Source organism: Gasterosteus aculeatus, chromosome 1, assembly GCF_964276395.1.
Source record: "Gasterosteus aculeatus chromosome 1, fGasAcu3.hap1.1, whole genome shotgun sequence".
Classification (NCBI taxonomy): Eukaryota; Metazoa; Chordata; class Actinopteri; order Perciformes; family Gasterosteidae; genus Gasterosteus; species Gasterosteus aculeatus.
This window is the reverse complement of record NC_135688.1, coordinates 5378318-5392996: the sequence shown is the minus strand read 5'-3', so window position 1 is coordinate 5392996 and position 14679 is coordinate 5378318. Positions and strand designations below refer to the sequence as shown.

The window sequence follows — 14679 nt, the reverse complement described above, 5'->3', positions numbered from 1 at the left end:
GCTGAAACGAAGAAGAAGACGAAGAGGAAGAAGAAGAAGAAGAAGAAGCAGCAAGGCCGCGTATTTCCGGGTTTGTGCTGACGCGTCCCTCTTCTCCTCATACTCCGACGTGTCAGTCTTCTTGTGTCCCGAGCTGAGCAGCCCACTGACCGGTCAACCCGCACACATGGCTCCCAAAGGCAGCAACAAGCAGCAGTCAGAGGAAGACCTCCTCCTCCAGGACTTCAGCAGAAACCTTTCAGCGAAGTCCACCGCTCTCTTCTACGGGAATGCACTCATCGTCTCTGCCATCCCCATCTGTGAGTACCCGACTGGAGCGGCTAGCCGATGCTAACTAGCCTAGCTAACACTCCCCCGCACCCGCACCGGAGGAGTAATTTAGGGGAAAAAAACGATTTAATGCTGATCTCGTCTAGCGCTCTTTGAATAAACGTGATTAGCTAAGCGCGTTCAAAGGCAGGAGAGCATAATAATACAAGGAAATCAATAAGAGCGACTGTGATGTGGCAACGGTGACGTTAGCTCACTGAGTGCTAACCCGTCAGTGTGGTTACTCTGGGTTAGAATCATGGTCACATTACATAGAATCTAATCTAAAATGATCATTACAAAGGCTACTGACTTTAGCCATCTATGCCATAGATGGCCAGTAGTCATTGTAATTATGTTTTTTATTTTTATTTGAAAAACTGCAATGTAATACATCTAGGATGAGATCCCTTTTTCTAATGTATTAGAAAACGATTGTATTATATCATGTGTTTTATCAGATATTTTAAATATCGATTGACTTTCTAGGGCTGTTTTGGAGGATTTGGCACATGGATCTTGTGCAGTCTGCGGTCCTGTACGCCGTGATGACTCTGGTCAGCACCTACCTGGTGGCCTTTGCCTACAAGAACGTCAAGTTCGTTCTCAAACACAAGTAAGAAACATGAACCCACACGTCGGTTTCTCTCTCCTGCAAGTGGTGGACGCTTTCATCAGGGATTCACTTGTGCTTCGGTCACATTGTCTTCTCTCCTCGTCCTCCCAGAGTGGCCCAAAAACGCGAGGATGCCGTTTCCAAGGAGGTGACTAGGAAGCTGTCTGAGGCGGACAACCGCAAGATGTCCCGCAAGGAGAAAGACGAGAGGTGAGACTCTCAACGTGAAGCCGTTCGCTTCGGCGAGTTACTTTTTTGTGTTGTGTGGCAAAACATAAATGTGTATAAAAGCTTTAACTGAGTGCTGCTAAAAAGGAGCCTCACCTATCGGACACACACACACACACACAGTTTCGTTCCTGTATTTTTACCAGATCACAAAAGTAACTTTTCTGTCCATCTAGGATCCTGTGGAAGAAGAATGAGGTCGCCGACTACGAGGCCACCACCTTCTCCATCTTCTACAACAACACTCTCTTCCTGGTGCTCGTCATCGTTGCCTCCTTCTTCCTGCTCAGGAACTTCAACCCGTCTGTGTATCCTTTTATCCATCAGCTTATTAACGTTTGCGATAGGAAGCTATAAACCTCTTTCTTGAGATGGTATGAGGGCAGTGAAGCTTTCTTTTGTCATTCAGCTCGTGTTTTTGCCTTAACCAATATTTTCCAGCAACTACATTCTGTCCATCAGCGCCTCCTCGGGACTGATCGCTCTGCTGTCCACAGGCTCCAAGTGAAGGAGGAAGAGAAGCTGCAGGGGAGCGATTGGCGAAGAGGGGAGGAAGTGGGTTAAAAATTAAAGGGTTTAAAGGACTGAAATATCACATTTCAACTTCATGAAATTCATGATCAAATGTTTTGGGGGGAGGGGGGAGGGATGTTTCTCCAGGTCAGTCTTCTGTTTTTTGTAACAAATAAAGCAACCAGGTGTACTTTTCCTCAGTTTTGTGCTTTGCAGTGTACTTTAAAAGCCCTTGGAGAAGAAAATATGGACATTCAATGTTTCAGAACCTGCTTAAAAAAATATTGTTACATAAAAGTGAGTCGAAGATGTTTCCATTGGCAACGCGTTTAATTTATAATCACACTTTCATATAGACTATATACAGAAAATAAGAGAATGGTACAGATGAATTCACACTTAAACACCCCAGCTCAATGTCAAGTTTTATCCACAAAAGTAATTATTAGGTAATATGCTGTAGACAAATTTGATATGCAGAAGAGATTATTTTACTTTTTTGGGGGGGGGGGGATTAATCTAGGTTTTCTTCAGATCAGAAAAATAAATCTTGGGTAAAAGACCTGTTATGCGAGTCAGAGCTCAGAATTCAGCCACAGCTTAATTGTTTCTGGCTTTGTTCCATTTTCCCTACATTTTCCCCTCCAGTTTCCCTACATCAATTTATTACACTTCATTGACACCCAAATGAACGTCGTATTGTTTCCCTCTCAGCTGGTAAAGACTCCGAGCACCAACCGATGCATCATGAAGCAAAAGGCTGCATTCGTTTGGAGGAAACGGCCTGAATAAAAGCCACGATGGAACAAAGCCATCGCAAGCTGTGTGGGAGGAATCAGTGGACAAGAATGACTCTTCCAGAAGCTGTTAACTTTTATTTTTTAAGGTACACTGAGCAGCAGCAGAGAAGGAAGAACGAGTGGTGGGAACAAAGTGAATACACCTTTGTTGTTTCAAAGCGGTTACGTTCTAGACACAAACACGCTGCTGCACGTCTGCACAGCTGCCGCCTCGCGGCGCTCTTTGTCTCGCCGCTGTGGTTTTCTCTGCTCTGCGGTCGTGTCTGAATACGCGGCGATGGAGGAGACCAGTTGGTCGCCATCTGCTGCCACTTTGTTTCGTGGACCCGAGGTGGAGCCTCAGCAGGACAAAAGCCGCGCTATTCAAAGACCTGTGAACCAGAAAGTGCTGCACCTGCTTATTGGAAACACAGAAGGGGAACAGAGGGACAGGGACGCACCTCTTATTGGTGGGAAGATGACAGAGGGGTTCTTTCTGTATCACGCTGTTCTTCTAAGTCAATACCCATTGAGGTACCGGGACACAAAATTGCCACCAGGCAGTTCTCATTTCTGTTTTTTAATAAGCGAATGTCCAAATGAGCCAACAGATGATATATAGTGTAGATTAGCCATCCAATAATACAGGAATCTGCCTGTTGGTCTGTTCTCACTTTGTTTAACAACTTGTGTTGGAAGACATCCCTGATTTTGTCTTCCCGGGACTCCACGCACACCGGCAGGCCGCGAGGTCACTGATTCAAACGCAGAGGCAGCTTGTTGACTTGTTGACGAGTGCACCTCATACATTTCACTAATTACTATTTCCGAACATTAACCACTCATCGCCCACGTTATGAAGAGGAGAGTCCGAGTTTTCAGATTGCTGGTCGGTTGCTTTACGGCGATGAAATCAGGTCACCCTTCTTTTTGCGTGACAATGTGAACAATTCAATGCAAATATTCACGAGAAGGTGTGTTGATACCGAGGCCACACTTCTTTAAGTATACCGCGGGCCAAACACGTGCTCACTGATGCTTGATCTTAAAACAGCATTTCTGGGGAATGTCTGAATGAGCATAACATTTCGTAGGATTAGAAATGCGTTGGCGGTTTGAGCTGTCTTACTCTTACTTGTGAGCCTGGTCATCATTTCTGCTGGTTGCTGCGATGGCTTGATTTCCAGATGAATAAAAACCCACTGCGACAACGACGTGAGCTGTGAGAGCTGAGCCACCGAGTCAGAGACAGTTAGTGACTAACTTTGTGATGCAGAAACAAAGAACATTTTAGTCCTCATATATACTTTTGTGAAGTATCTTTCAGGACCCAGAAATAAGTTCTGTGACGTTGTAAAGTCAGGCTGGAGGAGGCTGGACTTAAACAATACGTTCGGAGCAGCAACGTAACTCTATTTACATCATATCTATATAGTTGCCATATACAGTACTGTGAAGTCGTCATATGCATGAGAGGATTCTTCCTGGTTTCGCTCGTGTTACAAAGTACGCCATTAGATTTTATGTACATGAAACATCCTCACAGATCGCCAAAAAATATCCCAAAATGTCAAAATAAATTTCTATATGTCAACTACTCTAGAATAAATACTGTAATCTTTGCCACATTCAAAAGACCCTGCCTCTTTATGCCGATACCAAGCAGTAGTTCTTCAGTTATTATGATCATGACCAGCCAGAAGGCCAGTCATTCTTTCATAAGATGATCTAACTTTTTCTCTGCTAGGTTTTTTGAGGCAATCAGCATTTCGGGTTCAGATCACAGGCGACAAAGGGAGTCAAATGTCTCCATCGTAAATGCAAACAGAGAGAAACCATGTCCACTTCAGATGCAAAGGGTCATTTCTTCTTCTCTATGAGCGGAGCAGCAGTTCCTGTAGGACCCCACAAGGGAGCGACATGCTTCCCTCTCTCTCCACTAAGAGGGTCCCACTGAGGCTCCACAATCCTTTGCTTCACCACAGAGGACAAGCTCGCAGTGCTTTTCATCAAGCTCCTTTCTGTCCCTTTCTGTGCTTGGTAGAGAAGTAACGATAGGCACACAATAGCAGGAGAAACATGCATCTGTTGGATAACATACTCAGGATTTGCAGCCTATAATTTGTACTGTATGCTATTCTGTGCTACACTAAATATGCAACTATATTTAGTACATTTGATAAGTAGTTCGAAGGTAATTCGAGCAAACAGGGAACTGGTTGTCTGAGGCCTCATACACAAAGTTCTTTTAAAGAAGTGTGATAACTGTCATTGCATGAAACATGTTGGTTCTGATGCTCGACCACTGGTCCATTGAATGAAAGCACCTGACTGACTGGCTGGTGTTTATGCAACAAAAGCATCTTCATCTGCACCGACTTTTCTAAGCTGCCTCTAATGCGCGAGTGTATGCCGCTTGTATTGACGCGGTCTGTCAAGTGGTAAAGTAAAAGATTTTACTCAGCAACTACTATGACGGTTGCCGTTGAGCAAGGCACCCTCACTTGAAAGAGTCCATCCTCATCATACTGTCCTGTCCTCAAATCCCAAATGTGAATGTGTAAAGAACGTGTATGCCTTACCACCTGATTTGTGAATGTCTTAATGAGACCTCTGGAGGGAGTTGAACTGAGATGTGGGGCTCTAGATGGGTGTTTGTAAGACTAAGCTCTGCATAGATATATTTAAATGGAACGGCCTTGAAAGATAACACCTAAGTTGGGAGGTGTGTGTGTGGGGGGGGGTGGGGGGGGGGGCAAGTTCTCTATCTCCTTTGATGGACTAAGATGCGTTTTGAGGCTGCAAAAAGCTGAGTTTGTTACGCGTCTCTCGGCAGGACCTGAGATGAACCCGATCTGAGCAGGACGGCGCTGGGCTTAGCGAGTCTGTTCCAGGCTAAAGGGGCGAGGGGGGGGGGCTGGAGCTGAGTGGGGCCCGAGGAGAGAGCCGCGGACTTAAACATTGGAGGGCAGGTCCATGGTAACAGTATGCTTCAGTAGGTAGGTGAGCAGCCTAGGAGCGGTAGTCCTTCTTACTGTACGGTCTGTTGCCCAAGATGTGGTCGATTTCAGACACCACCTGAGATGTCATCTTCGGAAGGACCTGGGCGAGAAAGGGAGGAGGATCAACGGGAGGTCGGCTAGTAGAGCCGAACCACAGTGTGTTTCTGCATGTTCCCACCTGTATGGCCCCGAGGTTCTCCGTGAGCTGCTCAGGGTTGGATGTTCCCAGAAGAACTGAGCTCACGCCTTCATTTCTAAGACACCACGCTGGAGAGAGAAAGAGAGGTTGATGTTCCCGCAGAGCCCACTCGGAGGCGCCCTGCTGATTATTAATGTCTTTAAAAAAACAGAAATAAAACTGAGCTTTTAGCCTTGTCATTTATTGGCTCCTTTGCAACAATTCCTCTGTTTGTCTGAGCCCATTTATTACCAGTTGCGAACCATAAATGTCCGCCGGCCTTTTTTCTAAAGTACATCACAGAGTTTTAAACGTTATTTTGTGATTTCATTTACTTCTACCTTCCAGGCAGATGCGATACTTTATGGGTTCACGTCAATGCAGCTGAAAGCACAATCGACATTGCAGTTTGCTGGAGTTAGGAAGCTGCAGGGACGATCAAACCCAGAGGCACAAATAATAACCACACAATAAACATTAAAACGTCTCCTTTCTGAAAGCTTCCGGCTGCTTCCAAAGCGTTTGCTATTCAAATACGACGTCTTACCAACGGCCAGCTGAGGCAGCGTGCAGACCAGCTTCTCTGCAATGTGGTTGAGCTCTTTCAGCTTGGCTTGTTGCTTCCTTCCGTCCTCGCTCACTATTTTCTCCTTCAGCCATTGATACGACTGGGAATGAGTGACAGAAGGAGGCAGGGAAAGGAAAGTCATGTGAAAGATGGATTAGACACAGAAACATGAAGCAGAGGCAGATCAAATGGGGCGAGGCAGAGAGGAGAGGAAACAAGGAAACGGGAAAAGATAAGGACGCCGTGGTGCTTGTTGGTGGTCTTTATGCTAAGCTAAGCTAACACACTGCTGGCAACACACGACTAACTGCACATATGCACATACATGAAACGTAATGTTGACATCCAAGGAATCATACTTCCAAAATGTGCAACTATTCCGGTTTTCCTTTATGGACATATCAGGTAGCACTGATTACCTGTGAATTCTGGATACAAAAAAAAGACTTTTGCTGAAGGACATTTCAAGTCGTTGACACTAATTTGACACGTTCGGAAAAGAATAAAATGATGGAGTTAAGTTTGCCCACCTTCATGGAAGCCCTGGAACATTCAGGAATGCCATTTTCATATTTTCCTGAGATGATACCGCACGCCAACGGTGACCACGTCATCGCTCCAACTCCTGTCACCATGGAGACCACGAGGAGTGAAACAGGTGGAGTTTTAGCAAGATGTGTTGAAGGGAGGACGTGTGAAGATAAAAATGTGAGAACATCGCGAGGAAAGAAAGAAATAATTTAAAAAGGAACGAGCAACAGATACGTATAGGGAATATCCATCAGTTTAATTACTTCACTAATTCAACTCCTCTATAAGAAAGTGGAAGAACGTTCCGGCCGACAGGAGGTTTGAGCTAACTTGTCGTGAGGAATTGGTGAAATAATTCTTCACAATAGTACACAACCAAAATAATACTTGCCTATCTTGTGGTAAAGTTCGGGTAATTGCACTTCTACTTTCTCCCTCTGGAAGAGATGATACTCCGCCTGCTCGCACACAGGGGGGATCAGATTAAACTGTCTCGCAACCGAATACGCCTCCTAGAGATAAAAAAAGGAGAGCAAAGAGAAAGGAGGCGAGAATTAATGAATGGTTATCATGACTCACTGCAGCAGCATCCTTTAATGTAATGTAATGCTGCAATAAAACAATTGTTTTTGGGAGGGGCAGGGGGGGATAAAAGAGATAATTGTAGGAGCCATAGACGGCGATGGGATGGTGGTAAGAATTCAAATGAAGGGCTCGCATTAGGTCACCGGATCAATATTCCATAACACGACCCTCCGAGGCGTCGTATTCAAATGTCCCTGCGCACCTTCTTATCTCGAGTTCCACGTGTCCTTCAAGAACACTTGTCAGAGACAACACACACACACACACACACACGCGTAAGGCTTGCTGCTTCTTCAAACACTCTCTCCTCGGTATCCTGCTGTGAAACATGTCACGACGAGAGGCCAGTAGAAGAGGGAGGAATCTATTTAGCGGCGGTGCCATCACTCAACGTACAAATTACACGTTGCCCGTCGGCGCAACGACCCCATGACATTCCCCTCGAGGCTGCGTGTGAGTGTGTACTTTAAACCCGCCACGGCGCGCACACGAGAAGATGTGTTTACCGCCCCCCCTTCATTATCGATGCTATAAATTACACAGCTTTCCTCTGGGCTTGTGTTCTGCAAAGCTGTCTGCTCCTTTTCACCGTGATCACAGAAGAGACGAGAGTGTCGACACACTCAGAGGGGAAGCAGAGAGACACACAAGAGAGGAGACAACTGGTGTCGGGTCCTTGAATGTCAGTTTAGACGTGCTTATTTCAGTAAATCTTTGTTTTGGCTTTAGGTGCGAACAAAGATGCAAAAGCAACGTGTCCTAAGTGGTCCAAGATAACGAGCCGCTAAGAATTGGTGCTAATGATGATGAGACTTCAACATGAAAAGGTTTCAATCAGAGAAAAGTGTCCATCTTCTGTTCCAATCAGTAGCATATGAGACATAATCTCCCTCGGCAACATGAAACTGAACCATTTTATCCATAATTTATTCTGACTAACTGACTGGGGTTAAAAACGCAGTATAGTAACCAAAAAATGAACACTGGAGTATGTTAATATGCACTTTATATGTTGTTTAGACACCCTGCTTACTTAACTTTATAAAACAGTTGCCGTGACGAACATTGCCTTACCATGATCTCCATCGCCGTCCATCGAGACGTCCCCCAGTACATCGCCATTCCTTGGTTGATCACATAAGTCATGGCCCGAACAATCTCTGCAGGGACGGACACACGAACACAAAGCGAACAGTTCGTTTACTGAAACCAGCCAGCGAGCTGCTCGCGACGCCACCGCAACATTTACCCTGACTTCTTGAAAGAAGCTGGATAGAAACACAGTCAAAACCTTGTTGAGGAGAGGAGAGAGCCATCTGTCGATGGTGTCTGAAAAATGCCCCCACAGGCCGACCACTTGATCTAAAAGTGATCACAATATATTCAAAATGAGAAGCAAAATCCTTCAGACCATTTCCTTCACATCTGACGTCACCCACAAAGCACGAATCTCACTGAAAGAGAAAGTGATTGAACAATTGTCTTTTGTTTGTTTGCTTGCTTGCTTTTCTGCCAAAGACGATGATGAAGAACATGAGATGCAATCATGAGAAAGGGAGAGATAGAGAAGTGGATGAAACCCAGAAAACAGTCCTAAAATGAGGTGATTTTCCATCGGAAAAGACAAGAAAACAAGAAAGAACTATATTTTTTCCAAAAGTCTCAGAGGCCGGCCGCTTCTTTGAGCCCACTTACCTGCTGACGGCTCATCAGCCATCCAAAACATCTCGGGGGGGCAAACTACGGCAACCTACAAGCTCACGTGCTGAAGCCCCTCTCGTCACGCGCCATCTGCCGCTCTTTTAATGACGCAATTAGCTCCAACGCGGCTGACTGTGCGAGGCAACAGCAGTCGGGGCCAACTCGGACAACTCAAATTAGGCCCGTCATTAATTTCAGCATCGCTCTGCGGTCACTCCGATTATCCCGCAACCCTTGACTGTGGCGCGTTTCACTCTGCCCAACCGGCTCTCGGTAAAATGACATCGATGTCGAAAAAAATCAATCAAAAAGAATGTGGTCAGAAATACAGAGATAGATCTGTAAAAAAATAACAATCAAGAAGATAGAGACATTTCTTTAGAGAAAGTTTCCTTCTAGTTTTGCCGATGATAATGAGCAGACACAGAGGCCTTATAAGGAAGGTAAAGAAAATGTCTCTTTTTACTCCTTCCTTCCTCTGCACCAGCTCCTGCAACATGCTGTGACTGTGCACCCAGCGCCCACGTTCAAACACTACGTGCATCGGGTTCCGTCCAATACAAGAAGGGAGAGAAGAAGATGGAGAGTAAAACAAATTCAGTGGAGGAAGAGAGATCGATCGGGTGGTTGAAGGAATACATTTGAAATGAACTGTGAGTGCAGATGGTGGAGAAGAGTAAGCAGTGTTTGCAGCACAGTTTAAATATATTAAGAATAACATTAAGCTATTTCTTATACTTATTATTACAATGTATACCTTAACCAAGCAGTTATATGAAAACTGTAATTTTGAAAAAAGTCCCAATACTTAATTTGTCTTTTATGTGCATTGTTAATAGCATATCCTTCTACAATTAGGGGAATCTTTGGCCATTTGGCTTATATTATTTCTCATTGTGGGTCTAAATAATTAAGATCATCTAGACAGCTTAAATACAAACATTTGAAAAGCCCCACTGAAGAGCAGCTGCAGTTCTAAGAAAACAAAAGCAAAAGTAAATAACTAATGGAGATCTAAATTCCTTGTTGATTAGTTTTGAGCACTAATTAATAAGTGCTGAGGGAAACCAACAGCTAATGGGCTTTACGTGTAGAATACAAATATGTAATTCATTACTTATGACTAATGAGGAGCCCGTGCTCTGCTAATACGCATGCCAATAAACAACGTCTACCTCCAGCCCCCCTGAGGGGCACTAAACGTCCCCTGAAACACGACTCACCCTCCATGGGAGTGTTGCTGTCGGGGCGGTTGGCAAAAACTACATCCACATACTCCAACTGCATCCTTTGTAAAGAGCCCTTTAGACCTGAGACACAGAGAGACACACTGAGAGACAAGCATGTGCAGTGGAGAGTAACGTGTCTTTAAGGTTTGTCTTAAGTCTAGCGTTTTAATCTAGTGTGTGTGTGTGTGTGTGTACCTTCAATAATGTGTTTCCTGGACAGTCCTCGCTCTGTCTCTGCTCTGATGGGACAAACACAAACCAATCAATACGCTTCACTTTGTGTGACTGAACTGTAACTCAACTTTCAGTCATTAATTCCCTTTGGGCCATTGTTGCCTTTCGTAACAACCGACCGTACAGCATCAGCGGTCGTATGAAAGACCTCATTCTTGGGTTTTAATGCCGACTCTGCGGCATCAAATAACTAAAGTATTATCCGTGGTGCTTAATCCACCGTTGAATATCAGTCCTCACGCTTTCCAAGCCGAGTGAAAGTCCTTTTAAATCACTCTGTGGCCCTCGGCCAGGGGCCATGACATGAGAAAGTTTGCATCAGGATGTTTTATGTAAACGGGTCAGTGCGCTTTCAACTGTTCGCCACCGTTATGCAACCAAACTCTGGGAGGTGAAGGACGGAAGCGTCCTCGCAGAGATGTGGGAAGGCTCAGGAGAAACTTCACCTCGTTCCCCTGACTCAGCAAAGGAGTCCAACGGTTATTGTAATGTAATGTGGTTATTCTATATGGTCACTGTTTTTGGTGGGAAGACCTCAGGTTGTTACAGAGAAAAACAATGTTTGAAAGGCTAAACTATTATTGACATGGCACAACGAATATTATAAGAGATATATATCAAAATAAAATTGATTTCAAAACTTTTTAGTGATTTAAGTATTTATTGCTTCCGCAAAAATAAGTACCCCTTCTGTTGTGTACGGCGATCAGAACTGTGTCCATAGCAACATGCTGCTTTCCATAGCAACAATGTGCGACCCTTGAGTACCCTGTACGACCAATAAGTGTATTCAACAAAGCCACGTGTTAAATAGACGCTATTTACGTCACGTATCAGTATATACGTGGATGATTATCGATAGATTTAACAACCAATGGAATTCAGGTCCACTTCTTGTTTTACTCGCTGACATTCTCAATAATCGTAAATGTGAACATGAGCCTGTCTGTGTGTGCTGACTGCTGGAAGGAATTCTCTTTATGTGATGTTCTCTGCTCAGACTTTGATCCCAACGAGACTTTCAAAAGAAATAAAACTCAACAGCACGCAATCTGCCTTCATGCATGAAAATCAGAATTTCTTACTTACTTTCCTCCCCAGTAGAGTTTAGTTGTAATGACAATACTGGACCGCCTGAGAAATAGAGGTGAAAATCAGCAACAGAATGAGTAGATTATTAAATGAATAGAAAGTAAATCATCATTCATTTAGTGTTTAAGTCCTCACTCATGACGACACTCAAGAGACTAAAATTACGCAGATTTAGGCCTTTTCTGTGCTAATTGCACTGCAAATTAAACCATGTCCGGGCTACAAGACACTGTCTACAATATTCATGCGTGGTTTGTCCCGTCTTCATAGATTATTATTATACTATCTTTATAGATAGTGTTTTGCTAAGCTGCACAACAATGATTGACAACACGAAGATCAGATTCTCAGTTTTTCTCTGTTCCCCACAGAAGAAGAGGGAATATTTGAGATTTGAGGAAACTGAAAACGCCTTCAGGCTTTCATACAGTGTCGTGCTGCTGTGAAGGGAAAGAACGTGTGTGTGTTTGTGTGTCTCCGTGTGTGTGCAGAAATACACGGAACAAATGGAAAAATACAAAACCTCTAACTCCCATCGTGTTTTCCCACATGTGCCCCCTCACACACTTCTCTGCTGCCTATTGCAACCTGAACACACGTCGCCATTTCTCACATAAAAGTGATAAGGCTCCATCGCACACACGTATGTCACCATTACCTCCAGCATTTCTTCTTGATAATGTTTCCTAGAATGACTTCGGCCCTGGAAGGCAACATAGATGAGGGCGGGTTAATAAATTGCAGTTTAAATAAATTAAACATTTGCTCCACAATTGCAACCCTGTTATATATTGTCATCAAACTAATCTCCCCCCTGCATTGAAAAGATGGCAAACGCGTGTGTCCATGAATAGTTAAATAAATAAATGGTACATTGAAAAACACACTAAAAACATTTTACAATAATGTTATTATCACACATTATTTCATGATGTTTTGGCTGTAACAGAAACATTTCTGCAATTCGAATATGTATTGTCAGGGGGACTTTCTGTAATATGAATTAGGTCAATTCTGCGACAATTGTGAAAACCTGTTAAAACTAGGATATGCTATAAAAGGTGCGGGATTTTCGTTATGTTTGCGTTGGACTCAAACATCAGCCTGTAAAATAATAAATAATAGATATCCGGTTAGACTAATTAGCTCCCATCTTAAGCCTCTTAATCACAGAACATTCATTTAATCCTAAAGATTAAGACGCTGCATGAATTCTTCCACAGGCACGAAAAAACATAACGATCAATAAAACAAATGAATCCAACCTCACAATAACAGCAGTTGGTCCAAGTGAATGAACACAGTCTGTAACACAGAGCTGGACACCTACCTGCCGCCTGCGTAGACCTCAGCTGTGTCAAACAGGTTGACTCCATTCTCATAGGCAATAGTCATTAGCTGCTCTGCAACCTGGCGAGAGGTCAGAACACAGCAAACAGAAATGTCAGTGCTTTAGGACATCTGCCAAATCAATAATCCATGGCAGAGCTGTCGCATATAAATATCTCAATACAAACATTTGTTTCCACAGCAGTGATAAATGTTATGGATGGAGTCATCTATGGCCACTACTTATTTACATTATCTTTTATTTTAATGAGTGCTATAACGACTTGTGTGATCAAACTACATTGTAAGAATGTTTTCAAAACAATTTCACGCCTCCCTCCTCTCAATGACGGCCGACTGTGAGCGCGGATGTGCAGAAAGGCTGCGACAGCCGGTATTACACCGGCACATTGCACGAAGCCCTTCTGTTGGCTCATGAAATGCGACATGGACAGCGGTGCAGCAGTCAATGACCAAGATGGTGAGTTTAATACAGAGGTTTAATGGGAGTTGCCTATGCTGCAAAGGACGTGTCAGACAGTAAAGGCTGCAGAGCGCGCAGTGCTGCATGTCCCACGCTGCAGCAGCACGCCCGAGCAGCAGGTTTGTGTGTCGAGTGCAGACTTCTTACAGTACAGAGGCAGTTTCTGTTGGACCCTGGTGTCAAGTCTTTACTCTTCAGTTACGTTGTTTGTGCTATTCATGGCTTTGTTCGTGGCATATGTGCAGATATATTTAGCATATTCCAGTAGACTTAATGACCATGAATCAGAACGAGATCCCATTTCCCTGTTGTGCGTTTTATAACACGATGATGTGAAGTGAATCTTGCCGTCGTCTCCCTGTGGAGTTGTGTGTGTGTGCATGAGTTGAGTTCCTAAACGTGTGCTGACAGAAGTGTGTGTTTGTGTTTACACGTGTGCATAAAATCTGTCTTTCTGCCGTTGTTTATGAGTCTGCATCAAGTTTGTGTGAGTGTATGTTGCTGTTTCAGTGGTGGCACACAGCGTGGCTGTTGTTTCTAGAGTTAGGTCGAGTCTTTACTGAGAATCTGTCTCGAGTCACCAGTCCAAGCTCATGTGTGATGAATAATACTGCAATAAATCCAGACTGTGCTATTGGAATTTGGTTACAATTAAACAACAGTAGAAGAAACGGTTCGATCCAATAAACAAAAAAGAAAAAATGTGACCTAAAATGTCTCCAGTATATTGTCATCATTAGCAGATGATTATCCACAGCGTCCAGAGACAGTCGAACATAGGCAGCGAGGCAGAAAAGTAAAGAAAGGAGCAGAACGAACAGCCAGAGCTCGATGATGCGCCGGTTCAAGAAAGTCGGGGTCAGTTAAGGACAGAAAGACTTGAACAGAAGATAACTGGACTCTCTGCTGAGTGCACATCCAGGAAACTCTCTCTTTCACAACGTTGCAATGGAGGAAGATTTTTAATAAATGTGACGGTGGGTCGGGTTAAGAGGGTTTATTTTTTCCAGAGGTAAGAAAAACAGATGAAGAAGAAAAAATTGGAAGAAAATAGAAAAAAGAGACGTGTGTAATAAATCCTTTGCCGGTGAGGTTGGATAAGGGGAGGAACATGCTGAGGACATCTTTATGAAGACAGACAACAAGACCCAGACGAGCTGAAAGTCACACAGAAAGCCGAGGCGACACAGGCACATTTATTACGGTAATTGGCCTCTGCTGATTGCTCGTTCACAACGAGGCTGAAGGTCAATCAGGGCCTCAAGTAACATTTACAAGGTCCGGATGCTCGTGTTCATCAC

At 44.0% G+C, this 14679-nt stretch overlaps 2 protein-coding genes across 3 annotated transcripts in view; one reads left to right on the top strand and one right to left on the bottom strand.

Annotated features, from left to right (window-relative positions):
* On the top strand, window positions 1–1861 carry ssr3 (signal sequence receptor, gamma). Its single transcript, XM_040181965.2, has 5 exons — window positions 1–299; window positions 799–925; window positions 1037–1135; window positions 1330–1461; window positions 1595–1861. Exons 1-5 carry the CDS (start codon window positions 167–169, stop codon window positions 1659–1661), a joined length of 558 nt encoding a protein of 185 aa, XP_040037899.1. The 5' UTR covers window positions 1–166; the 3' UTR covers window positions 1662–1861.
* A 114-nt stretch (window positions 1862–1975) lies between these two features.
* kcnab1a (potassium voltage-gated channel subfamily A regulatory beta subunit 1a) overlaps window positions 1976–14679 on the bottom strand; it is a 62991-nt gene continuing 50287 nt past the window's right edge. For both annotated transcript variants that reach the window (XM_078109126.1, XM_040181952.2), the window contains exons 4-14: window positions 12896–12975; window positions 12224–12268; window positions 11563–11607; window positions 10435–10478; window positions 10234–10320; window positions 8384–8469; window positions 7116–7236; window positions 6724–6818; window positions 6173–6293; window positions 5626–5714; window positions 1976–5547 (exon numbers count right to left, since the gene is read on the bottom strand). In XM_078109126.1, the coding sequence (XP_077965252.1) occupies window positions 5458–5547; window positions 5626–5714; window positions 6173–6293; window positions 6724–6818; window positions 7116–7236; window positions 8384–8469; window positions 10234–10320; window positions 10435–10478; window positions 11563–11607; window positions 12224–12268; window positions 12896–12975 (903 nt within the window). In that variant the 3' untranslated portion in view covers window positions 1976–5457. The remainder of the gene's footprint in view (window positions 5548–5625; window positions 5715–6172; window positions 6294–6723; window positions 6819–7115; window positions 7237–8383; window positions 8470–10233; window positions 10321–10434; window positions 10479–11562; window positions 11608–12223; window positions 12269–12895; window positions 12976–14679) is intronic.

Coding starts and splice junctions, on each gene's coding strand:
- ssr3 (XM_040181965.2), top strand. CDS start 167: ATGGCTCCCAAAGGCAGCAACAAGCAGCAGTCAGAGGAAGACCTCCTC. Junction 926..1,036: donor AAGTTCGTTCTCAAACACAA/GTAAGAAACATG, acceptor TCGTCCTCCCAG/AGTGGCCCAAAAACGCGAGG. Junction 1,136..1,329: donor CGCAAGGAGAAAGACGAGAG/GTGAGACTCTCA, acceptor CTGTCCATCTAG/GATCCTGTGGAAGAAGAATG.